At 52.3% G+C, this 26,107-nt stretch overlaps 1 protein-coding gene across 2 annotated transcripts; it reads left to right on the forward strand.

Moving 5' to 3' along the window:
• The first annotated feature begins 573 nt into the window (after nt 1-573).
• On the forward strand, nt 574-16,693 carry NGDN (neuroguidin). Of its 2 annotated transcripts, XR_012773727.1 has the most exons (11): nt 574-720; nt 809-880; nt 1,469-1,606; nt 1,716-1,800; nt 1,881-1,939; nt 2,024-2,120; nt 2,207-2,375; nt 2,946-3,093; nt 3,173-3,230; nt 4,934-5,012; nt 16,571-16,693. XR_012773727.1 is itself a non-coding variant. In XM_075490554.1 (10 exons), exons 1-10 carry the CDS (start codon nt 673-675, stop codon nt 3,375-3,377), a joined length of 894 nt encoding a protein of 297 aa, XP_075346669.1. In that variant the 5' UTR covers nt 574-672; the 3' UTR covers nt 3,378-3,555. The 2 variants fall into 2 exon arrangements, 1 of the variants encoding a protein (XP_075346669.1); XM_075490554.1 differs by lacking the exons at nt 4,934-5,012; nt 16,571-16,693 and adding an exon at nt 3,358-3,555.
• Nucleotides 16,694-26,107: the final 9,414 nt, after the last annotated feature.

Genomic DNA, 26,107 nt, shown 5'->3' on the forward strand with positions numbered 1-26,107 from the left:
GAGGGGAAATGGGGGGAATTGGGGGGGTTCTGTGGGGTCCTGTGGGGGCTATGGGAGGCTGGGGGGGGTTGGGGGTGCTGGAAGGGTCCTGGAGGGATTGGAGGGGGGACCGGAGGGGGGGTTATGTGTTGGCTGGGGGGTGCTAGGGGGGTTTGGGGGTGCCGGGGGGGTTCTATGGGAGTGGGGGGTGGGACTAGGCGGTCCTGGGGCTCCCTGAAGGGGCTTTTGGGGGGGTCCCGGGGAGGGAGGGTTCTGCAGGCAGAGCCCCTCCAGCGGCAGATCCTCCGCGCCGCGCGGGGGCGCACTCCTCGCCCGTCGTTCGCTTCCCATTGGTTCGCCCGCCCGCCACTCCCTCCGCCCCGCCCGCCACTCCCTCCGCCCCGCCCGCCACTCCCTCCGCCCCGCCCTCCACTCCCTCCGCCCCGCCCTCTTCTTCCCGCCCAGCCGCGCTGGGGGCGGGGTCAGCACCTCTCCCCCCCCCCTTCGCCCTCCCATTGGCCAGTGCCGCCGGCGCCGCGTTCCGATTGGCCCGCCCGCCTTCTCCTCAGCGCTTCCCGCCCAGCCGCGCTAGGGCGGGGCTTTTGCCTCCCTCCTCGCCCTTCCATTGGCCAGCGCTGCCGGCGCCGCGTTCCGATTGGCTCCTGTCGCTTCCCCTCAGCCTTTCCTCTCAAAATGGCGGCGGCGGAGGCTGTAGCGCTGCTGGAAGCTCTGCGGGGGCAGGTGAGCCCCCCCCCCCCCCCCCCCCGGATCCCCGACACCCCCCCAGACCCTCCTCAAGCTCCCCCCTGATCTCCCTCCGTCCCCTCAGGTGGCGGCGGTGACCGAACACGGGCTGGGGCTGCTGCGGCGGGTGCGCGGCGGGCGGCTCCGCACCGAGAAGGTACTGGGGAGGTGGGGAATGGGGGGGAGGAAGGGTGTTTTGGGGGGCATAGGGGGTCTTGGGGGGGGACGTGGGGATTCTAGGGGGGGTATGGGGGTCCTGGGGGGGGCATTTCGGGCTCTGAGGGGTTCTCAAGGGTGTCCTGGGGGGGGAGGAAGGGGGTCGGGGGGGAGATATGTGGGTGTTGGGAGTTTAAGGGGGTTCTGAGAGGGGTGTTGGGCGGGCCTTATGGAGGTCCTGGGGGGGAAATTTGGGGTCCTGGGGGGGAGAAGGGGTTTTGGCCTGAGAAAGCGGTTTTAGGGGGGAGATATAATGGTTGGAGGGAGGGTCTGATGATATTGTGGGGTCCTGGGGGGGAGAAGTGGTTTTGGGCTGAGAAAGCAGTTTTAGGGTGGAGATATAGGGATTGGAGGGAGGGTCTGATGGTATTGTGGGGACCTGGGGGGGGGATATCGGGGTCCAGGGGGTGTCTGAGAGAGGGATTAAGGTTCGGGGGGTGGATTTTGGGGCTCTTAGGAGCGAATACTTTGGGGTTGGGGGGGGATGTTGGGGTGCCCCTGACCCCCCGTTTCGTGCCTCCCCTGGCAGGGGGTGTCCCTGCTGGAGGTGCGGGCGCAGGCACTGCTCCAATACCTGCAGGACCTCGGGCTGCTGCTGGCGACCAAGGCCCGGGGGGGGGCCCTGGGGGGGCTGCCCGCCCTGCCCCGCCTCCTGGAGACACGCGTGGTGAGGGGCAGGGCTTGAGAGGGTGGGGCAGGGGAGGGGCGGGGCTGGTGGGGATTTGGGGAGGGGGGTGTCCAAATGCTTGAGTGCCTTTACTTCTCCCCCAAAAAAGGTGCTGGAGAAGGTGCGTCCCGTCGAGCATCGCCTCAAGTACCAGCTGGAGAAGCTGCTGCGGGCGGCCATGACGGGGGGGAGGGGTGAGCGCCGATGTCTGAGTCCTCCCTCCCCCACTTTCTTTGATGATTGACAGCTGTCCATCAACTCCACTCTCCTGCAGGTGACAACGACCCCCTATGCTTCCGCCCTGACCCCACCAACATGGTGACGCAGGTGAGACTGGGAGGGCTGGATGCTTGGGTGTCATCCCCCCTCCAAAAGGGGTGGGGCTTGTGTTTGAGTGACATCTCTGCCCCACAGGACGATGAGGAGGAGGAGGAGGGGCGGGGAGGAGTGAAGGCCCCGGGGCTGGGTGGGGGGCGCAGATACGTCCCCCCCCGCTTGGTGCCGGTGCAGTATGGTGAGTTGTGGGGCGCAGCGGTGGGGGTCCCAGACCTGGGGTTCCCCCCCCCACGCTTTGACCCCTGGGTTCTCTCTGCCCCACAGATGCCATGGGGCAGGAACGGGAGCAGCGGGCACGGGAGGCAGCGCGGCGCCGGGCCCTGAGCAGCTCTGTCATCCGGGAGCTGCGGGAGGAGCTGAGCGAAGCCCCCCAGGAGTTGGGGGGCAGCGGGGGGGGTGGGGCCTTCCCCCCACCCCGAACCGCCCACTTGAGGTCAGCCAGATGCCGTGGGGCGGGATGTGGGGCTGGGGAGGGAGATGTGGGGCTCTATGGGGCAGGGTCTTGGGGGGGGGGGGGGGGGCTGTGGGGCAGGCGGAGGACTTGGGGGTCACAGGGGAGCACTTGTGGGGCAGAAGGGGGACTTGGTCTGGGTGAGCACTTGTGGGGCAGGAGGGGTCTAGGCGGACACTTGTGGGACAGGAGGGGAACTTGAGGGGAGCACTTGGGGGTTGGGGGAGCACTTGGGGGGCTGGGTGAGGACTTGGGGGTCACAGGGGGACTTAGGGGGCTGGGAGAGCACTTGTGGGGCAGGAGGAGTCTAGGTGGGTACTTGTGGGGCAGAAAGGGGACTTGAGAGGAGGACTTGGGGAGCACGTGGGGGGCAGGAGGGTGAGTTGGGGGGCTGGGGGAGCACTTGTGGGGCGGGAGAGGGATTTGGGAGGAGTGCTTGTGGGGCTGGGGGAGCACTTGGGGGTTTGGGGTGCAGTACTTGTGGGGCAGGAGGGGGAGTTGGGAGGAGCACTTGTGGGGCAGGCAGGGTCCAGGTGGGCACTTATGGGGCAGGACGCGCTACGAGGAGTCCATGCTGGTGCGGCTGAGTGAGAGCCGGCGGGAGCGGGCCCAGCGCCGGCGGGCGGCGGTGGCGGGGGGGGACCTGGCCGCCATCACCCACTTTGGTGACATCGGTGCTCTCCTGGAACCCACCAATGAGGTGAGCTGCGTGCTGGGCGGGGCTGGGCCATGCCCGGAGGCCTGGGTCCCCACTCTGACCCCTTCCCCTGCCCCCCCAGGACGCGCCGCCCCCCAAGAGGAAGAAGAAGGTGATGGCGAGGAAGGGGAGGAAGAGGGGTGAGTCCTCCTGTGTCCCATCAGCCCCTGGGGCTGGGGGGGCACCCCCAGCCCTGGGTCCCCTTTTTGGGGGTCCTGGATGCCTGGGTCCCTCATGCCTCTCTCTTCTGCCCTCTGCCCCCCCCAGGTTTCCGCCGGCGGCGCTGAGCCCCTCCTCCATCTCCAGCTGTTGCTTGTTAGCTCTTTGCTAATTAATGTGGGGGGGGCAGAGCTTTCTTAGAGGCTAATTAGCCCTGCCCCGCCCAGCACAACCCTTATATGACCCAGTGGTGAATCCAGTCTCCTTTGTTATCCTCCTCTTTTGGAGTGGTGTTCCTCCTAATTAACCCCCTTTTAATTAACTTCCCCAATAAGTTAATTAAAAATAATAAAGATGAATAAGCAGCCCTCGGGGGGGACTGCCCCATGACGAGGTGGTGGCTGCCCCCCATATTTGGGGGGGTGATGTCAGAGGTCGGGGGTGCCACCCCCGCACCCCTCCCCCCCCACCATTTTGGGGATGGTTTTTGGTCTGGGGGGAGGGGGAATCCCACCCGCTGTGGGGTGGGGACCCCCTGCTGTGGGGCAGGAAGACTTAGGGGGCACTGCTGTGGGTCACCATCGGGAGGGAGGGGGGGAATCTGTCCTGTTCTGCAACGTTGGGGGACCCATGGCCTCGCCGTGCCTCACAGTGCTGGCTGGAGCTGTGGGGTGGGGGGAGAGAAGAGGTGTCAGCCTGGCCCCATAAGTGCCAGCCTTGTAGCGTCCCCTCAGCCCCATAGTGTCCCCCAAGACCCACCTGCAGGGGAGGATCCGTCCTGCCCCATGGCAGCCTTGTGTGGGGTTTGGGGGGATGTCAGGTGGGGTTTGGGGGAACCCTCCCATCACTCACCCTCGGGGGTGGGGCCGCTGTTGATGTCATTGCCCGCATGCCCCTCAACCAAGGTTGGGACCCGGGTGGGGAAGGGGTGAGGTTTTGGGGGGTTCTGAAGGATTTTGGGGGGACCCCAAGGGTTGTGGAGGGGTCCTGAAGGATGTTTGTGGTCCCCAGAGGGGTTCTGGGGGGTCTTCAAGGGGTTTTTGGGGAGGTCCTGAAGGATTTTGGGGTCCACAGTGGTTTTGGGGTGCCCAAGGATGTTTGGGGGGGGTCCCCAGGGGATCCTGAAAGATTTTTGGGCCCCCAAGGGTATTTTGGGGGTGTCCAAAAGATTTCTGGGGGTCCAGGGAGGTTTTGGGAGGTCCTGAAGGATTTTGGGGGTCCCTGGGGGGGGTTTGGGGCCTCCAAGGGTGTTTGGGAGTCCCAGGAGGCACCAAAGGGTTTTGGGGTGTCCCTAAAGGTTTAGGGGCATCCCCAAGTGCTTGGGAGTGGCCAAGGGTCCTCAGGGTGGGGTTTTGGGGTGCAAAATAAAGTTTTGGGGGGTTGCAAGAAGATTTTGGGGTGCTGTGTGGGTTTTTTTGGGGTGCAGGGGAGTGTTTTGGGGTGTTGGGGGTACTTTGGGGTCCCCGAGTGGCTTTTTGGGTCCTGGGGGGTGTTTTGGGGTGCAGGGCAGCTGCTGGCGGTAGAGGGGGCGGGGCTGAGGCGGGCTGTGCCCTATGATCACCATTCATACCTGCTACAGCACTTGGACACGCCCACGTCTGTGGGGCCTGACGAGATCCACCCGAGAGTACGCAGGGAGCTGGCAGAAGAGCTCACCAAGCCCCTTTCCATCGTTTACCGGCAGTCCTGGCTTGCTGGGGAGGTCCCGGCTGACTGGAGATTTGCCAGTGTGACACGGCTACAAGAAGGGCCAGAAGGAGGACCTGGGGAACTACAGGCCTGTCAGGAAATTTTACTTCACTGAAAGGGTTATCAAGCATTGAAACAGGCTGCCCAGGGAAGGGGTTGAGTCGCCGTCCCTGGAGGTATTTAAAGGACGTTTGGATGAGGTGCTTAGGGACACGGTGCAGTGGTGGTGTTGGTAGTGCTAGGTTTACGGTTGGACTCTATGATCTTAAAGGTCTTTTCCAACCTATACGATTCTGTGATCTGGTGTATCTCCTGTTTTTGTTCCCCTAATTCTGGCTAATATATCTACTTGTTGGCGATTCATTTTGTGGCTGGTTGGTCATAGTTTACGTGGCCTTTTACCCATCCTAGTTTAAAGGATGCCTGTTTGGCTATATCTAATAGTAATTGCCAGTCTTCAGTTCTCCAAGCTGGGGATCTATTTACTTCCCAATTTAGGGCTTCCCATTGACAAAGCCATTGTGTGGCACCTGCCCACACGGCCTAGGAGTCGACATAGGATAACTTTTGCTCCGTTTTGTGCTGCTAGAACAACTGCCCTTAGTTCTCCCACTTGTGCGCTACCCTCAACACCTTCTATTACTTGTTTGCCGGCGGTAATTTCTAATGCAGTGGCTTTAGTACCGCCGTTTGCCTCTTACCCTTTTTGCCGAGGCATTGGTAAACCAAATGCCTTTGGTCGGTGTTTTCTCAGTAAGGGGAGGCACATTTAGAATTGGTGAGGGTTTACATGGCTCTCTTAGTGCTAGTGGGTCAGTGTTTACAGGCATTTGTAATTTGGAAATTTTTGTATGTCCTTCAGCCAATTGCATGTCATCTGCTACTCCCATCAGGCGGGCATACCATTTTCTGGTGGTGGGTTTCTGTGCAGTTCCTTCTGGTGGAGAAGTTATTTTTAGGACTGTTTCTAGCAAATTAAATGCTCCTCTGGTCTGAACAGGTTGCCCCTGGTGTATTTTCTCAACTTGTTTAACTGCTCGGATTAAAGACAAAACTCCCTTTTCCCATTTGGAATATCTCTGTTCTGTCTGTTTAAACGCAGTCGAGCTAAACATTAAAGGTCTTTTTGGTCCACTCGGCCCGGTCTGGAATAGATTGCAATAAGTACCATGTTCTGCAAAACACCATTCTGCCATAACAGGGTCATGGGGGCGTACCGGTCCCAGTGACTGATGTGTCTTTAATTGCTGTATTAGGGTTCTGAGTGCCTCTTCATGTTCTGGGTTCCATTTCTGTGGTTTTCCCTTTTGTAAAAGTGAGTATAGTGGGCGAGCAGTGACAGAAAAATCCAGGTACGTGTTTCCTCCAGTATCCTCCAGTACCTATAAGTTGCTGTAATTCTTTCCTAGATTGGGGCATCTGTAACTGTTGTATTTTACGTAGGGTGTCTGGTAGGATTGCTGCACCACCTGCAATCCACCAAGTACCTAAAAAGTTTACTTCTCTACTTGGTCCCTGACATTTTTTCTGGTGGGATTTCAACTTCTGCTTTATGTGGCGTTTGCCACGCTGCTGCTGTCGCTTCCCCCACCTTTTCAGCGGAGGTCCCTCCGATTAGGATATCATCTATATGTTGGTACAGTTTCACGTCTTGAGGCAGTGAGACTGTCTGTAGGAATTCGGTGAGCGCAGCATGAGCAATCGTGGGTGAATGTTTATATCCCTATGGGAGTCTGTTAAAAGTGTCTTGTATGCCTTTCCAAGTAAAAGCAGATTTCTCTTTATCCTCCTCCTGCAAGGGGACCATAAAGAACATATCTCTCACATCTAGCACTGCCATCCATGGGTGTGCGGCCGGTTGTAGCGTGGCTGTTAAAATTGCAATATTAGGTACTGCAGCCGCTAGCAGAGCTGTGTTGGCATTTAGGCACCAATAATCAATTGTCAGACACCATCTCCCATTCTGCTTTTGGACTGGCCAGACTGGTGAATTGTATAGGGAGTGGGTTGTGGAAATAATGTGCCATTTTTCCAAGTCTGCTATTACTTCAGAAATTCCGTTTCGTGCCGCAGCAGAAATCGGGTATCGCAGTACACTAGTAACCTTGGAATCGTGGAGCGCAGGGGCTGTGCGGAGTACATGCACCCTCCTGATTTTCTATCAGGGTTAGGGTTGATATGTGAACCGAAGGACCATACGCTGCTGTCAGGCAGGCGCTAGGTTCAGCTGTTCAAAACATTGAAACCCAAAACATTTTCACTGCGATCTTTGATTGCAAAGCGAGTAGACAACATGCACTTCTCGCCTGAGAGCCATAAATTAACTTTCACAGCTTGGCAAGTAACACTTGCTTTGTTCACTCCGGTTATTTTAACTCTCTGCTGTCCAGGTTGCACACCCAGCTTCTCAGCATTCTGTTGTGTTAATATTGAAATTTTTGCTCCCGTATCTATTAGAAATGTTACCAGTTGTCACTGAGAATTAAAATGTAAGGGCCTCCTTCATTTAGCCATGGCTAGGCTTCCACTTGCTGGACGGATTGGCCCAATTGCTCTCCTGGTGTTATTTGTTTTTTTGATCTCAAGGTTTGTAATTCCTCCTTAAGGGGGAGGAAAGAGTCGTCGCTCTTTCTTGGAGCTGGCAATGGCGCCGGAGTATTTGGATTACGTTCTGTCCTTTCCCCATCGCCGTGTTTCTGAAATGCTTGAATTAGATTCAGGATAATGCCAGTAGGCTGTCCCTTAATCGCAGCTCTGGGAATGCCCAGTGCCAATGCTCTCCTCCACAGTTCATTTCTCTACTCCTGAGACTCCGCTTGTGGGTCTGTAGGCGTATTTTCCCTTGGTTTAGTTCCTGTTCCCTGTGGGGGTGTTTGTTTTACGGGTCGCACTCGATCTCCTGTTTGGGATCTTGGGTCCGATTTCTCGGTCGACAGATCATCCCACCCCATTTCATGGCTACGATTTACAATACCATGCATAGAATGGGGTTCATCTGTCAGGTTGGGTCCTAGGTTTAAGAAAACTCCTGGACCCCAATAACGGTTTGCTTCATCTCCACTCAACATTATTCGGTCACCACCACTGAGGCAGACACACCACAAATATTCAGTTTCACGTGGCTTTCTGCTGTATTTCTCTTGTAATTCTGCCAGTTGTAATGCATCCCATGGAGTGCTTTGCATACTATATCGCTGACCGCCTCCTCGAGGTCCTTCAGAGTAATCTGCTTTAATAATGGGCCTAGTCTTATATTTGGAGGAGTCCAGAAAGGGTAGTGGGTTAGCATTTTCTTTTTCATGGTCATCTGGATCAGCCCAGTATTGCCATCCCAATTCTCTGGGGACACTGTGAGTTTCCTAATTGGCATGGCATTAGGGGGATGCAGGGCTGCATGAGCACCATCTCGATCTTTTCTTCCAACTTTTGTGTTTTCTCCTTTTCTTCCTGTAATGGTTTCTGCAGCTGCTCCATTTTCAAAGACAGTATTAATTCGGCTGCCTTTCTGCCTTCTATGTCTTCTTTTAGGTCCTGCTCCTTTTTATTGTTCTTTTTCCTATCCTGATAAGCAGCTTCTGAACAGGTACCTAGCATTTTGCCAATCATTCCTTTCCCTTTTCCATCCTTTATATGTCCCCCGGCCACTTTTAGCTGTTGTTGCATGGCTTCCTAATCATGCCACTTATCATGAGCCCATTCTTCTGAGAATTTGGGACTCGGACTTATTCCACGCTTCCATAAGTAAACAGCAATACTACTTGCCATCCTGCCAACACCACCAGTTTGTGACAAAAGAGCGTTTTAGATTGCTTAAAAAAATATCACTGTCAAAGGTATTGGAAAAAGTGGTTTTAATATGATGTTGTAAAAGTGCAACTTAACAAAGTTCAATGGCAACGTTCACTCTACTGCATGAAAGAAACATACACAGGAAAATTGGGTTACACTCGAGTTAGAGTGATTCATAGAGAGACCGGGAATACAAAAGGGTACGGAGGACCCTTCCGTTGAGTCCCAAGGTTCGGAGTAGACCCCTTGCTTTCTAAAGTCCTAATGGAGCTTAGGTGCGGCTAGGTCCAATCTTAGTCTCAGACTTGGACAACGGTTTATGTCTAAGGGATTACATATGCAAAGTTTGTCAAAGTTACCATACTACAAGGTTATGTGTGATACAGGTCGCTTACCAAAGACCTGCTGTTGGTAAAAGGTCTCTCTGCCTCGAGGAGCAGCCTTGAGAGGTGTTCCAGCTCAAGGGGAGATCACCGCTATACAGCCACGCTGCCTAGCAGCGAGAGCTCATAGAAGGCTCCCTTAGGCTGTCATTGTTATAGATAAAGCGGCTGGCTCGTACTCAAATTACATGCGATAGGAAAGCTATGCGTGAGGCTCCTCGTACCCACAACTTTCTTTACTCCTTGCTAAATGAGTCTTGGAAAAGCCATCCGGTATTCACGTGTCGATTGCCTGATCAGTGTTCCAAGCTCATATACATCACAAGACAGCTCAGGCTGGGTCACTGCTGCACTTGCACTGCTTCTTGTAAGGCTTGTCCTCCATTGGTTCAGGTGGTTCCTGCTGTAGTCATTCCCATAACAGGCAACTCAAATCCTGGGTTACAACAATTTAAAGGTATTTCCATTACAGTCTCCACCCCTGGTCCCTTTGGACCAGACCATCGGGTTTAACATTGCAATGACCTCCTCCCCCACCCCCCTGCTCCGGCTTGGACTTCTCCACAGACTGCGGTCCCTTAGGGGCGTACCTGCTCCAAGTGGAGCCTCATCTATGAGCCAGTCTCTCCAGGGCTCTACCTGCTGCAGCATAGACTTCTGCACAGCCACAGTCGCTTTGAGGTGCCCCTGTTCCAGCGTGGCCTTCTCCATGGGCCACCGTGCCTTCAGATATGTACCTGCTCCAGCGTGGCCTCGCCCACAGCCACAGTCCCTTCAGAAGTAAACCTGCTCCAGCACGCCCTTACCCACGGCTGCAATCCCTCCAGGGGTGTACCTGCTCTGTCATGGGTTTGTCCATGGCCACATGCTTTCAGGTGCTCCAGCATGACGGATGCCTCTCGTTCTGTCAGAACCTTTGCCAAAGCCATCTTTGCGCTCCACAGCAGCCTGTCTGTTTTCTGTCTGTTTCTATTGGTATCTGGCACCCCAAAGATGTCTATCGTCAGCACAGATCTCCTCTGGAGTTCTTCGGAGAAGGCGATAGCCTTCATCTGTTTTGATGGAGACATCTCCCATGGTGTTTTCTGTTGCGTTTTGCAATTTATTTTTGTTCTAGCTACTTAGGCGTTAATTAGGCTGCTTCATACAGCCTCTCATACATTTCTTGTATTTCCACGGGTTTTTTTTGTGTTTTCTGTCCTTTGGGACTCATCTAGTTCTGTTAAGGGAGTCAGTCGGAGAGCCCATCGAGGTGACTCTGAATCGTTAGTGATTTACAGTACATAGTTTACTTTGCAACCAGAGATATTTTTGAGAAAGGATTCTTACGGGATCTAGATCTGCTTTGTCAGTCAGTCCCGTCCACAACGTAGTTCTCATAGAAGTTAGGAAGCATGCGTGGTCTTGCTGGAAATGAAGGGTAACCCCATAGCATTTTGTTATTTTTCACAGGGAACTAAAGCACATCATTTTTGATAATAATATTGTTATTGCATTTAACGAGTTACTTTCCTACGTAGCTTAGTATGACACCTACCTTTTTCTATCAACGCCCCAGAAAAATTAAGTTTAATTCCTTACCCAGTCGCGTTGTCGATGCAATAGATGTAGTTGTAGTAAAGGAGCAGGGATCGTCATCGTCTCCAGTAAGGGTCGCTTTTTCTGTCCAGTGCTTTGCATGCTGTAAACTTAAGGCAGATAAAAAAACTGCCTGCCGCTACTGCGGCCGCCTTTATGCTTTCTGGTGGTTTGCCCCTCCCCGTTCCCAGGGGATTGTGGAAGGGTGGTGGGCAGGGCCTGGGGTATATGAGCCACAGCCTCTCGTTGGGGAGCTCGTTGTGCTCCTGGGCTTCTTGGGTGTGTGTGCTCTGCTGTTCCTTCAGCTGATGGAGGGTTTTGAGGCAGCTTTTGAGCAAAGCTATTTGGGTAGTTGTGTTTTGATACTGAGAGATGTGGAGGTGTCTGTTCAAGGTAAGGGCTTCAGGAGCACTCCAGGTTCACCAGCATATATAGTAGAAAGTACCCCTATATGCAGCTTTTTTTTTTTTTTTTTCAGGTGAGTAATTTTGTATTGGGTGTTCAGGGGTGGCGAGATGGTTTAATAGTATGTTCTGGGTTTTTTTCCTTGTTCTAAGTGCGTTGTATTTTTCTGGAATTCCTGACATTATTGAAGATGAAGTCTTGGTTTTTTTTTCACCCGTTTGGCTGTATACTGTGGAAGTTGTGATATCATCTCCTTATAGGACTGATGGTGAGATGATCTAGCATGTGTTAAGGTGAGCATCTAAGGTATGCATCTGTGTATTTTAGCACTTCTCAAGAAAGCAGCAGGGACATAAGGCATAGCGTGTTTGAGGGTATGGAACGGCTCATTGTCTTTCCCGATTGCCCCCAGAGTACCACGTTGCCTCTTGAACCTTTGCTGCTTGTGGCAGGCCCCTCACAGACTATAAGCAGCAGGACCTCACTTACTTTGTGGGCCTGTAGCAGAGCCTGGAGTCTGTGGGAAGATAGGAGGTGCTCACAGGGCACAGCTTGGAAGAGGAGCTCCCGAGGAGCGGCCGATACTGGGAGTTCAGGGGTGCGAGTACAGTGCAGGAGCTGTTGGGAAAGAGTGGGGTCTTTGTGTGGACGGCTGTTCCCATAGTGTTTTATGGGGGTGAGCGGAGCCATGTGGGAGGGGCTGTTCCAGGGTAGCGAAGCAGATTCCATCTCAGAGGTGTTAAGGCTTCTTTGGGTGGGACTTAATGGTGTGGGGGTGTTTTGTTTTGCTGTTTTTTTGTTTTGTAATGGTAGGGTGTAGTTGGACTCTAGATGGTATTCCTAAGTGGGAACAAGACCTCTGGGATTGCTCAGGTATTGGTCTGCATCTGGGTGGCTTTTTAGATACTCTTTTTGTAGGTGCAGAGGAATGAGCCATGCACCAAAGAGCCTCCTCTAGAGGAGGCAAGTGGATCACCGGCAGAACGTCATTGTGTGCCTCTTCTCCGTAATCTCTGAGAAGTTGTTCTGGAGATCCCAGAAGACTGCAAGAAGGCTAATGTCACCCCCATCTACAAGAAGGGTTTAAAGGAGGATACAGGAAATTATAGGCTCTTCAGTTGTATTTCGGTCCCTGGGCAAGCTGTGGAACGATGTCTCCTGGGGGCTATCACAAGTCAAATGAAGCATGTGATTGAGAAAAGGCAGCACGGATTCCACGAGGGCAAGTAGTGCTTTATACACCTGATTGCCTTCTATGTCCAAGTAACCTGCTTGGTTGAAATGGGAAGAGCAGTGGATGTTGTCTACCTGGATTGTTCCAAGGCTTGTGATAACTTCCCACAGCTTCCTTCTGGAATAAGTGCTGCATTCTGGTGTAGACAAGTGGTCTGTGGGGTGGATGGGGAAGTGGGTGACAGGCGACCCCCAGAGGTTGGTGGCAAATAGCTCCTTCTGAAACCGGCCACGTGGCAGAGGTGGGATTTCCCAGGGATCAATATTGGGCCCAATGCTTTTTAGTGTATTCATAACTGATCTTGATAATGGGATCAGGTGTACCCTGGTAAAGTTTGACAATGATCCGAAACTGAGTGGGGAAGCGGACACTTGGGAGAGGAGAGCCACCCTGCAGGAAGACCTGGATAGGCTGGAAGAGTGCATTTTTGTATGTGGGAAAACATAATCCAGGAGTGCAGCACAGGCTGGGATTTAGATATTTTGTAGACATTGCTTTTGCCCAGAAAGGTTGGCCCAGATGATCCTTGAGGTCCCTTCCAACCTGGTATTTGATGAAACTGTGATTAAGGCAGGTCAATCTGTGGTGTTAGAGGGAAGATGAGTCTTGTTGGCAGGATGACTGCATAGTGTTTTTGGTGGTTTTTCTTTTTTTTTTTTTTTTGAAGGCGCAAAGCAATGAGCAAAGCGGAATATGGGCACTGGAGCCGACTTGGGCAAGGCAAGCAATGACTAGTGGGTTGAAGGAGCAGTTATTTTTCAGGGGCTGTATTGCTGGTGAAATTATCACCCGTTGTTAGGGTTTTGCAGGGGGTATACAAGCTTCAACGTGGCAGCCCCGGATGATGGAGGCTGGGGGAATGCTCGGTTCCCCAGCTGCAGTACCGACTCTTGTCCACCGGGCGGCAGCAGTGAGCACGGGAAAATGCGCGCATGCGCGGCGCCTCAGCTGCAGTACCGACTTCTGGCCACTGAGAGGCAGCAGCGAGCTCGGGAACAAGCGCCATTGCACATGCGCGGCTCCGGACCTGCAGTACCGAATTTTGGCCACCAGGCGGCAGCAGCGAGCACGCGTGAAAGCACCACCGCGCATGAGCAGCTGCCCAGCTGCAGTACCTACATTTCGTCACCGCGTGGCGGCAGCGAGCTCTGATGGAGGTGCCACTGCGCATGCGTGGCTCTCGAGCTGCAGTACCCAGTTTTAGCCACCCGGTGGCAGCAGCGAGTACGGATAAATGCGCTACCGCGCATGCGCGGCTCCCCAGGTGCAGTTACCAAATTTTGTTCACCCTGTGGCTGCAGGGAGCAGAAAAAAGCTCCACCGCGCATGTGCAGATCACCACCTGCAGTACCGACTTTTGGTCACCCGGCGGCAGCAGTGTGCTCGGACAAAGGTGCCACTGCGCATGCGTGGCTCCCCGCCTGCAGTACCGCATTTTCATCAGTGGGTGGCAGCAGGGAGCAGGTTAAAAAGCGCCACCGCGCATGCGCGGCCGCCCATTGCTGTGCCGATGTTTGGACGTCGGGCGGGTCAAAAGCTGGAACTGCAGCTCGGGCCTGCGCACGCGTGTGCGCGCACAAGTGTTTCTGTAATCCTGGAGTGAAGTCCTCGCATCCAGCTCTGCTCTCACACACTGTCAGTCATCAGCAAGTGAAAATTCTGGGCTTGGGTTTGGCATTGTCTTGTAAGGGAAAGCTCTGGGTCTGGATGTCAGTTGCTTATTTGCTGTGGAATATTCATGTTTTTCAGCAATCATTCCAAATAGAACTGGTTGGGTGGGACAGGGCAGAGTAAGGGTCTTTGCAGGGACCTGGGAAGTGGAGCTGTTGACATAGAAAAGCTTAAAGCATTTGCTGTACAGAAGGTTTCTCTGTACTCACTACATCAGTTGCTTATTAGCAGTGACTGATCTTTGTAAGAGTACCGTGTGGAAGTGTGAACATTCATTAGTGAATGAACACTGCTCTAGTTCTGTGTAGAAAGGAGAGGAACTACAAAGAAGCCCCCCAAAACAATATCCCCCTCTTTTTTTTTTTTTTTTTTTTTGTTAAACGTACCGTGTTTGCAGGGCCTTAGCTTTCTATTGCCAGACTCTCAAAGCTTCCCAAGCTCTGTTCCCCCACAGTCACCAAAAGTCTGCGATAGTTGCCAGGATGGTGAGTTAGTTTTGGGCTTCTAGCCCTCCATTCTGCCATTATTTTAGTCAGATCCTGAATTCTGCTCAGTTAAAGACTCCTGAGAATTGTTTAAAACTTGTATTTGGAAGTCATGCTTCAAACAATGAATTTTCAACAAAATTTTTTTACACTAGTCTAGAAACTACTGTAACACTGGAGCAAAATGACATTTTTAGTGGTTGCTGAATCACAGAGTAATAACATAGACATCCCTGTTTGAACCTTTACCATAACCATTGCAATGTTTGTTTACACCCTGCTCGGTTCTTTTGTAAAGGTGTGTAGCTGTGGGAGGTGCGTTATGCCAAAGGTGCTATGGCACTGATGCTCTGGATGTTCACAGGAATGGGTAAAGCGGAAGGCTCTGTGGCTGGGCGAGAATGGCGTGGGCATGTTACTGCTCTCTGTTGCATCAGAATTTTGACAGCTGGGTTGGGCTGCTAAATTGATGGAACAACTGGAAGAAATTTCAGAAAAGTGAGTACTATACTTATCTTTATCTTTTTAAAGTAGTCTTTCTACAGCCACCTGTCCATGGCTTAGATATTTGATTTGTGTGAAACAGTCCCAGAATTTTGCTTTAAGTAGTGTTCTGATTCGCTGAAATTCCCTGTAGGTAGAGAACAAGAATTACAAATGTTGCTTGGCGGTTTAAGTTCTCAGGGTTTCTGTGAAAGGTAACTTGCCAGAAGGTGTAGGAAGCAGCCTGAATTCCAATAGAGATACCTTATAAAAGGGCCTTTTCTTGACAGGGAAAGAGCTTAATGAAATGTCAGCGCTATTTGCCGTAGGGCCTCCACCATACTTGTTCAGTAATCGTGGGCTTTGTGCGATTCCCACAGGCACAATCTTGAACAAGTTTTGTACGGCAGCCGGTATCTTAGCTTACTCTCTATCTTGCGCTTGGTTGCTTTTACCTGCTAAAAACTTAATTTAGTGTCAAATGAACCCACAGGAAAATGTCCTCAACTCATGCTGGTAGGGCAAGCCCACTGTAGTTGATAAAATCGGAAAATAGCACGATGTTTTGAAAAATTTGCCTTGCGAGGACAAGGGCTGTCTCCTGTTAGGCAATGGAATTCTGTGACTGATTCCACCGCTCCGCCCTGGTATTTGAAGGAGGCAGTCCCTAAGCCGATGCAATCTAAAATGTGGGTTGTTTAGGCTTTTTTGATAATTTCTTGTGGATATGAGGCTTGTGTGGGTGTTTAGCTTGTCCTGTTCTTTCTGTTCCTAATTCTGAACCCACTGACTGGTGTAAAAGAATGGTCGTGCTGTAGTCTAACAGTGTCATCTAACAGGAGCTGGTGGAAGGCCAGGGCTTATGTAAAGCCGATAAGGGGGATTCAGGCTGGAAAGGGGAACGTCTAAACACGCATTACTGTCCTTGGGAGTAAAGCACATCCTGGAGAAATACGTAAGCTAATTAAGATGTTTTGGGAACCATCTGAAACTACTCGTAGAAGTGTGATAAGAAGCACCCTCATGCAAACTATCCTCATTATAATACTAAAAGTCACACCCCTCGAGCTGGAGACCCCGGCCCAAGCAGAGACCCCTCACCTCTGAGTGTGCGCAGCATATTAAAGTAGCGCTGTAGCTTTAAGTTGAAATAAGAGAAATGTAGACCAATAGAAAACCGCTTTGTGTAATTCCTTGTGCCTATGCATAACTAGACTGTATAAATACTGTACCTGCATGACTGAACTTTGTGCTAGCTTTGTGGAGCTACCGCCTAGCACCCACCTCTGCGCAGACATGAAATAAAAATACCTCTGCCCTGTGTGTTTATCGGTGTCCCGCACACCGGGTAAATGACCTCACCCTTGTGGCATAACTGTGTGACAAAAATAAAATTGAATTTGTGCCTGTACTGGATTTTCCCCTTGGTAAAGGAGTGCATCTGTTATTACAGTGGGAAAGATGTTTGATTAGGGTACCACATCATCAGACCTGCTCTTGGTCTGATGACAAGTTAGGGGTTATCCTGGCTAACTGGGGAGGTCCCTGCTGACTGGAGATTAGCGAATGTGACGCCCATCTTCAAGAAGGGCCGGAAGGAGGACCCGGGGAACTACAGGCCTGTTAGCCTGACCTCGGTGCCGGGGAAGCTGATGGAGCAGATCATCCTGAGTGCTATCACACGGCACGTAGAGAATAACCAAGTGATCAAGCCCAGCCAGCATGGGTTCAGGAAAGGCAGGTCCTGCTTGACCAACCTGATCTCCTTCTATGACAAGGTGACCCGCCTAGTGGATGAGGGAAAGGCTGTGGATGTTGTCTATCTAGACTTCAGTAAAGCCTTTGACACAGTCTCCCACAGCATTCTCCTGGAGAAACTGGCTGCTCATGGCTTGGACGGGTGTACTCTTCGCTGGGTAAAGAACTGGCTGGACGGCCGGGCCCAAAGAGTGGTGGTGAATGGAGTTTACTCCGGTTGGCGGCCGGTCACAAGCGGTGTTCCCCAGGGCTCTGTGTTGGGGCCAGTTCTGTTTAACATCTTTATCAATGATCTGGACGAAGGGATCGAGTGTACTCTCAGTAAGTTTGCAGACGACACCAAGTTGTGTGGGAGTGTTGATCTGCTGGAGGGTAGGCAGGCTCTGCAGAGGGATCTGGACAGGCTGGATCAATGGGCCGAGGTCAATTGTATGAGGTTTAACAAGGCCAAGTGCAAGGTCCTGCACTTGGGCCACAGCAACCCCATGCAACGCTATAGGCTTGGGGAAGAGTGGCTGGAAAGCTGCCTGGCAGAGAAGGACCTGGGGGTGCTGGCTGACAGCCGCCTGAATATGAGCCAGCAGTGTGCCCAGGTGGCTAAGAAAGCCAATGGCATCCTGGCTTGTATCAAAAATAGCGTGGCCAGCAGGACTAGGGAAGTGATTGTGCCCCTGTACTCGGCACTGGTGAGGCCGCACCTCGAATACTGTGTTCAGTTTTGGGCCCCCCACTACAAGAGGGATATTGAGGTACTGGAGCGTGTGCAGAGAAGGGCAACGAAGCTGGTGAAGGGTCTGGAGCAGAAGTCTTATGAGGAGCGGCTGAGGGAGCTGGGACTGTTTAGCCTGGAGAAAAGGAGGCTGAGGGGAGACCTTATTGCTCTCTTCAACTACCTGAAAGGAGGTTGTAGAGAGGTGGGGGTCGGTCTCTTCTCCCAGGTAACAAGTGATAGGACAAGAGGAAATGGCCTCAAGTTGCGCCAGGGGAAGTTTAGACTGGATATTAGGAAATTTTTCTTCACTGAAAGGGTTATCAAGCATTGGAACAGGCTGCCCAGGGAAGGGGTTGAGTCGCCATCCCTGGAGGTATTTAAAGGACGTTTGGATGAGGTGCTTAGAGACATGGTGTAGTGGTGGTTTTGGCAGTGTTAGGTTTATGGTTGGACTTGATGATCTTAAAGGTCTTTTCCAACCTATGTGATTCTGTGATTCTGTTATTATTTGGAAACACATTCACCTGCTGTTCCTTACTGTGGTTATGTGGTTTTGATTTTGTCCAAGAAAGGGTGGACTTTTCATCGATCTCTTGGTGAGACCGTGACATCAGGTTGCAGTCAATATGTAGAACTGCAACGAGGCTGCAGCGTGTACTGAACACCTCCTTGTTCCCCCTGTTCCTGCTGGCCTCCTGCTGTGGGCTGGGGCTGGAGGAGCCCCAGGGGTGGGTGGTGAGGCTGATGGTGACAGCCCGTCCCTGTCAAGAGGGGGCTGCCAGTGGAGGGGCCGGTGCTGCCTTGCCTGGGTAGCCGTGGAGGGGCTGGTGTGAGGCAAAGGAGGGGCGGAGGGGCTGCCGAGCGTCGCCGGGCTGCGGCTGCAGCAAGGGAGAAGGTGAGTGGGGCTGGGCATCGAGGGGGCGCTGGAGTATGGTGACCCGGGGAGGCTGCGTGATTGACCAGCAGTCATGGGGAAAGCCCTGAGGAGGGTGGTGGGGCCTGCGGGGTCCGTGCTGGAGGCTTGGAGCGGCGGTGAGGGCACGGGGTGGCCGTGCCGTGTCAGAGCTGGGCGGCGGGGGCTGCCCGGTGCTGTGCTGGGGGCTTGGCGTGGCGGTGGCGGGGGGAACGGTGTCCCTGCGGGGTCAGTGAGCAGGAAAGGCCGGCTTTGGCGGCGTGCCAGGAGCTGTAGTCCTGGGGCACGGGGCTTCCGGTTGGCCACGTTGGTTCCTGGAGCATGCCGGGAGGTGTAGTCTTCCGGCCCTCGGCCACTGGGCGGCCGCACTGTGTTTGCTAATGCTTGCTGGGAGGTGTAGTTTTGGCAGACTGGGCTGCAGGGCAGCCGCACTGCTCTCGGGCACATGCGGTGCGGTGTAGTCCTTGCTACCGGTGTGGCATGAGGTGTAGTTTTGTTGCTGGCTCCGTGTGGTTTCCTGCGGGCTTCCTGCTGTGCCTGTTCCCTGAAAAGCAGTGTGGCCGAGCCTCAACAGTGCGTGCCCTTGGGCTCGCTGCTGCTGCCCGTCCACCAACCGTTGGGACTGCTGCGCTAGCGCCATGCATGCGTGGTGGCACGCTATACCGCACTTGCCGCTCTATGGGGCTCTGGACCCTCTGGCGTGCTCTCGGTGGCTGGTGCATGTGCTGTACCCGGGAGCAGCGTGGCGGGGCACTGGTCGTGGGCCCTGGCGGCGGATGAGGGCCGGGGCCACCGGTGAGGTGAGCGAGCCGCTTTGGCGGGTGCAGGGCTCTCTCCTGGCTGCCCGGGGGTGGCGGGATGGGCAGCTTCCAAGCTTCCACCACATCCCCTGAAGCCTGTCCTGTAGCTCCAGGCCGCCCCCAAGCCCTGTCGGGAAGGCAGCGAGCTGGCCCTCGAATGCGCTGGACTGTCCCTTAATGTGGGTGCCGTTAGCGGTGTGGGGAAATAGCGGCGTCTCCAGAAGACCCTGCGGAAGGAGAGGCTTCAGCCAGGGGTGATCTGTGGTAATAACGGTGGCTGCTGCTGCTTCTTTCCCTCTCCCAGAGGCCGTGCTGAGGACGCAGTTGTCCGTTCCTCCCCTGGGGATGCCGGTGACGGCAGCTGCGTTGGGCTTGCGTGGGTTGTCTCTGCCTGGCCTCGCTCTCCTCAGGGCGTGGGGGCAAAAAGGCTTGGAGGGAGCGCTTGCTGGCTGTGGACAGGAGCTGCCGCGGCTGAAGCTGGAGAGGCCAGAGAAGGGTAAAGAAGAAGAAATCGAAGGTTGGCTGGCAGCTGCCTCCCGCTGCAGGCAAGAGAGAGCCCGCCTCTCCGGGTGAGGAAGGATCCCTCCTCGTAGTCTGCAGCAGGCCAGGCCGCCAGCGCGCACCACAGGGTCTGTATGCGTAACCCAAAGCACGGTACGGCCGCGTAGTGCATGAGTGAGCGAGGCTACGTGTCTAGGAAGCCTCGTCTCTCATAAGAGCTGTAAGACATCCCTGTATTTTCTTAGGTGGATGACAGCCAAGCAACCAGAGTTACAGAAGAGGAAGGGAGGAGGGAAGGAGAAAGAAGTGTCTGAACTGGCGAATTCTTCCGGCAGCGCCGAGAGCGAGAGCTGTGGTGAGTCCCGGGCCCTTGGGGCCCTGTCTCCCCTCTTGTGCACCCCTACCCCTCCATTGGCCCCCTCTCTTTCCCACGCAGCAGCAAATTTTTTTTTGCTTCCCTGTATGTCTCCTCTTCTCTCTATTCTTGCGTCCTGCTCCCTCTCCCTCTTTTTTTTTTTTCCCCGTCCCCTTGTCTCTGTCCTGCACCCATCACTGTTTTTTCCGTTTCCATCTCTTTGTTCTGACTTGCATCCATCTTTCTTTTCCCCACAATTGCTCTGGCCTGTTCCCTGGTGTTCTCTTCCTCTCTGCTCCTGTATGTGCCGCTCCCTGTCCCTGCCTTCCTAGCTCTCTCTCTTCTTCCTTCTCTTTCTCTCTTTATCTGTTTGTCTTGCTCACTGTCACTGGTTTTTTTTTTTTTTTCATTCTGTATCTCACGGTCCCTGTCCTCCTTCCTGCTTATCTCTTAGTCTGTCTGACCCTTTGTGCTGCTCCCTGCCCCCCCCCCGCCCCCCGTTCTGTTTTTTCAGATACTATTAATCGATAAATGGCTCTGCTTCCCATCTAATTATGTAGTCTCTGATGCCTGCACATTATTTTTACGGCTGGCTCTGAAGATGGGCAGGAGAATGACTTGAGCTACACAAGCTCTCTCTTCAGATAGGCTCTTCTGGGAGCAGAGTCCCCAGTGAGGAGCAGACTGTGAGGAGGCCACTGCAGAAAGCTCTTGAAAATCCCACTTTTGGAGGCTGAATAGGGAATCTCATAGTAAGCCTGCAAAATACAGAGTGCAAAATAAAACTTGCTCATCCTGCAACGCAGTACCTTTACCCAGGAGAACTGCCCGCTAGACCTAATGATGCTGTTCCCCTGAATGGGGTCACAAGGCAGGCTCTGTTTTTTTCCTTTTTCTGGGGGCCCTGTACTTTCAAGGAGCAGGGCACCTTTCGTGAGGTGCCAAGCAGCCCTGGGGTTGCAAATCACTGTGCTCCGCTGCAGGGCTGGTCGAAAAGCTTTGCATGCTTATCGATGAGGAGAGGCTCAACAGTTTGTCAGAGACTGCTGTTTTGTTTAGCGACCCATTTCGCCTTGTAAAAACAGCCTTTTAAAACTATTTCTGTTGAATCTTTGTACAGATGATGTCCATTTAAAAAAAATAAAATTACCCCCAAAAAAGAGAAGTTATTTTGTAGATGGAAATAAACTTTTAATTTTTTTTTTATATCTTTGGCCATCTTGTCTTCTTAATGTTTCCTTCTTTATGTCAGTGCTCTTTAAACAATACAGTTTTCTCTGTCGTCGCAAAGATGAAACGCTAGGACCATAGTCAAGTTTCCAAGGACAGGTCCCAGCCATGCTGTGAAGGGCATGTTTCGCTACTGTTGTATAAGCTTGCCTGACTTGTATTTTTTTTTTTCTTCCCCCCTTCAATAACAGGAAAGTATCACTAGGAACTCTGGAGAAAAGATAAAATAAAATCACTTTTTACATGAAAATCCATTTTTTCTGTGTGGTATTCGTGTCTTTCTAAAAACATTAAAGTTTTCACTGCTTTCTGTGTTCAGCACTCTGGAAATGCGTCCATCTCAAGTGCTCGTTTGCAAAGGCCATTCAAACAGATTGTCTTTAAAGAGCAAAGTACAGAGTGGCTGGGGAGTGGGTGCTATGCATTCAGTTAAAGGTTAGCTACTGTGACAGTAAGAAGCTACTGAGGGTAGCTCGGCCCAAAGATGTCAGTGGGCAGGTATCTGCCCTCCAGCTATGGCATTACCTGCCACAGCAAGAGCACTCCTGCTCAAAATAATCTCTTGCCACTTGATTACAACAGGGTGACAAGAGCGGGGAGTCTGACTCCCGAGGGGTTTTGGGATTCTTCTGACTGCTCGATCCTTCCCTGCCGGCCCAACCCAGCAAGTAACTTTGCGTTGGGTCTCAGAGTAACACCCTGCCTTCTCGCCTGGAGGTAACCCAGGTTCCCAAGCCACAGGGACAAAACCGTTTGAGGAATCAATGCGGCTGTGCGTGATTACAGATGCGTGGGCTCGTGACATCGGCCCGAAGGAGAGTCTGTCTTGGGCACGGCGATCCCGCACATCCTTCCCTGCTTTCTCGACTCCTGAGCTGCGCTTAAAGAAAGAGGTGCTCAGGGCCTTGAGGATTAGTACTTGTGCCTGAGCTTTACACATGTATTGCAAGTTTACCTCGTGTTTTGATGGCTGCCTCTTAGAGGCATGTATGCTAGTTATTAACAAAGAGAGGCTTACAGCCCCCAGTAAACCTGAACTCCATTACTACACAGAACAATAAGAAAACACGGTTGCATGTGAAAGCACCTGAGCAGGGGTTGCTTACTGGTAATCCTTCACGAATCAAACTTCCCATACAAAACCACTAGCTCCCTCCTTTTGAGCAAAGCTCAGGATTTTATATGCTCGTTTGCAAGAGGAACAATCTTTTCCCAGAAAGCTTGACTTTAGATCTTACCTCATGTCACACGTGTGTTTCAAAGGATGCCGAGAAATAGGGCTTTGACACACAAAGCTTGCACACCAAAAAAAAAATCACCCACATTTTTTCTTGCCACAGGGAATTTTCATGAGGTCTTTATGAAAAGATGCTTCCCTCTTTTCAGCTTCCTATTTCACTTTGAGGCTCCCTTCCTGCAACACAGACCAGAGAATCCCATTCTCATAAATGAGCCTTTTTAGTGAGCCCCAGGTTATCCTGATTTTCAAGGGATTTTGCAATATCATAGTGAGCAGAGAGCTGGATTCAATTTAGAATTTATTTTTTTTAAAGCTTTTCACAATGTCGAATTTTTATCGTTGATTTCACATCTTCACGTCTGCTCTCTGCGCAACCTCCTCCTTGCTTTCCACCTTTGGGAGGGATTACCTCGTTTTACTCACTCTGCGTCCTACCTCTTCAGCACCGCCTCCTCTCTCTCGCTAAAACTGCACCACGCGCAAAGTACGTTAATCATAATGTGGTGCAAATCGATTTTCCTTGGTCTTTCACCTCAGCAGATCTTGCACGCTGTCCTGGTTTCAGTTGAGATAGAGTTCATTTTCTTTCTAGTGGCTGGTATGGGGCTATGTTTTGGATTTGTGCTGAAGACAGTGTTGATAATACAGAGATGTTTTAGTTGCTGCTGTACTAGTCAAGGACTTTTCAGCTTCCCGTGCTCTGCCAGGTGCAGAAGAAGCTGGGAGGGGACACAGCCAGGATAGTTGATCCAAACTGACCAAAGGGCTATTCCATACCACATGACGTCATGCTCAGTATATAAAGCTGGGGAAGAAGAAGGAAGGGGGGACATTGGAGTGATGGCGTTTGTCTTCCCAAGTAACCATTACGCGTGATGGAGCCCTGCTTTCTTGGAGATGGCTGAACACCTGCCTGACCATGGGAAGTAGTGAATGAATTCCTTGCTTTGCTTTGCTTGCGTGCGCGGCTTTTGCTTTCCCTATTAAACTGTTTTTATCTCAACCCTCAAGTTTTCTTACTTGTGCTCTTCTGATTCTCTCCCCCATCCCACCGAGGGGGAGTGAGCGAGCGGCTGCGTGGTGCTCAGTTGCCGGCTGGGGCTAAACCACGACACACGCTTAAGGAGCACTGCATCCATAGGAACTGTTTATCTGAGCACGGACGTGCAGCCACTTCAGCGGTGAGAAACAAAACTGGAAACAATGTTCGGTACGGGCATATTGAGGTGTGCGTGTCTGTCTGTATCTCTTGATTTACTCCTGCTTGTTCAGCCCTAGATCAAGAAGTAAAAAAGTAAATCAGAAATGCTCAAACCCGTGCCAGGAAGCACAATAACTGTGCTACAGCATTCAAGCACAGGGACCTCAAGAGACAGAGCGCGCCAGCCTCGTGCTGCCTTGCAAAAAATGGGAAGGGAGGGTGAATTTAGGGCAGCACGCTACGCTAGAGCTCAGAAGGCTGCCTTTAATTGTCTCTTCTTTCCCATGCTTTCTGCATAATCTTGAGGAAGTCAAATTGTTGAACTGTCAGAGGTGTCTAAACCCAAAGCTACACACAGCCCTCCAGAGGGCCCTCAAAAATCACCAAGGGGCCTAAACGTCTCAGGACTTTAGCTTCCACTTTGTCATATGACGATAAAAATTCTTCTCCCCACTCCACTGCAAGGTCTTTGGGGACCACAGCAGGGGAAAGCCGTGTCTGTTTGGAGAGAGGTTGTTGCGTAGTGGGAGGAGAAAGGGATCTCGGCTGCTTTTCATTGCAAATGAGACCCATCAAATCCTGAGCTACCTCTGGATGTTGTTGGCAGTTTATGAGCAGAGAAGCCCATCCGTTTCCTTTCCAGGATGAAGACCTGACCGTAGTCTTGAAAGCCGGGGACTAATCTGGGAGGAAGAGAGGCAATGTTTTCTCACGCTGCCCCAATATCTGGGCAAAAATCACGGAGGGGAGGCATACCTGAAACCCAATCCCATTTCACCCGCTGCAGAGCACAGCTGCCCATCTGCTTGGTGCTGCTTCCCCCAGTCAAGAGTAAGTTGCCAGGACCCCGCTGGCCTCTCCATCGGGAGCAGCTATTAGCCTGGGGAGAGAGACAGACCCTGTTGGACAGAGAAACACCCCATCTGCATCTGGCTGAATCCGACCTGCCTGCAGTCACAGAGAGTCTCTATGTGTCAGGACGGCTGTTTCCTCTCATGCAATACAAAAAACTTACAGGCTTAACATTATAACATCCGCACCCCTTCATGTAGGAATTCAAACCTCTGGGGCACTGAGGTTACTTCTTCCGCTTTTCATTGGCAGATGATTCTGATTAACGGGTGATTCAGGCAACTTTATACCATGCTGATTGTCACTAGTTTGCACGCAATTTTTAAAATAAATATTATTAGCCTCAACAATTCAGCTACTTTCTTTCCGATTACTCAGTCCTCAGCGAGCCCCATCGAAGAGAAATTCGCTGTGCGAAGGTACCCTTATCTCTTTCACCTATCAAAGAGAGTCCCGGTGTGTCCATAGTCAGCAATTCCTAAAGAACAATGAGCTTCATATCAAACACTTTCCAGCTTCTTTTACCAAAAGCGTTACCTAGTTTTAAGAAGGAACAGAAGAAATGCAGCAGGGCCCTAGGAAGAGAAGCTTTTTCCTAAGTCATCTGTTCATATCAGGAGAGGAAAAAAATGCTTCCAGAGGGCCTGTGCTGGGTTACTTGTGTGTCTCTTCCACACATACTTTGCAACTTCTGCTGACACATTTTAACTCAGTCCATATTGCAGCAAATTTCACTGAAGGGGCAGGGGACTGGCACACCGCAGGAGGAGTTTCTGGGCATCTCCCACGGGACACAGACATCCTCAGCTGGGTACGGACAGGGTGAGTTGGAACAACTTGGCTGTCATGACCGGGCTGTCCCAGGGAAAGTCTTCTCAGTCTGGGGGCTGAAAGGAGAGCTGTGTCGGACAGCTGGTATGGAAGTTGTGGAGCCAGTATGAAAAAAAACATCAAAATGTTTTACAGCAAGTAGAAAGCATGACAGAAGGCAAACAATGCTGTAGAGACAAAAGCCGGCTATGTACTGTAAGAAAAGAGTCCGTCCCTTGGAAAGAGATTATTTCTTCAGATGACCATGGGAGACCTTTTGTGAGAAAATACAAGACCTTTTCTTTCTGGTACAGTGAGGCATCACAGCAGTAATCAACCAGAGCCTCTGAGTGCCTTTGGAAACATCAGTAACTGCTGGGGGCACAGCTAAATGGACAGCCTACATTCCACAGCAGGAAAGTACCATTTCCCTAGAATGACACACAGACCCAGCATGGGTAAGGTGGAGGCCAAGCCCTGACGCCTGCATTTCCAAGGAATACATTGGCCTTGCAATGTCTCATGCTTCAGGTTTGTTTTTTTTTTGTTTGTTTGTTTTTTTTTTTTTTAAGCAGACCGTGGCTACCCTCAGGCCCTCTGCTTGTTGCTGCCCACCGGTCCCCAGGCACTGGTCAGCCCCTAGCTCACAGACTGGTGTGGTGCAGGGCAGTGACCCTCCAGGGCAGCCCCACAGGCCTGAGCTCCCCTGCATGTGGCCAGAGGCCAAGGGCCACAGGTCCCTTTCTCTTCTGCTCCCTCCCTTCCCCAA

The sequence above is a fragment of the Mycteria americana genome, unplaced genomic scaffold, assembly GCF_035582795.1.
Source record: "Mycteria americana isolate JAX WOST 10 ecotype Jacksonville Zoo and Gardens unplaced genomic scaffold, USCA_MyAme_1.0 Scaffold_74, whole genome shotgun sequence".
NCBI lineage: Eukaryota > Metazoa > Chordata > Aves > Ciconiiformes > Ciconiidae > Mycteria > Mycteria americana.

Excerpts from the sequence above, each read along its gene's own strand:
- NGDN (XM_075490554.1), top strand. The coding sequence starts at position 673 with ATGGCGGCGGCGGAGGCTGTAGCGCTGCTGGAAGCTCTGCGGGGGCAG. Across the intron at positions 1,607-1,715 it reads GCCTCCTGGAGACACGCGTG|GTGCTGGAGAAGGTGCGTCC; the intron begins GTGAGGGGCAGG and ends CCCCCAAAAAAG. Across the intron at positions 1,801-1,880 it reads GGCCATGACGGGGGGGAGGG|GTGACAACGACCCCCTATGC; the intron begins GTGAGCGCCGAT and ends ACTCTCCTGCAG.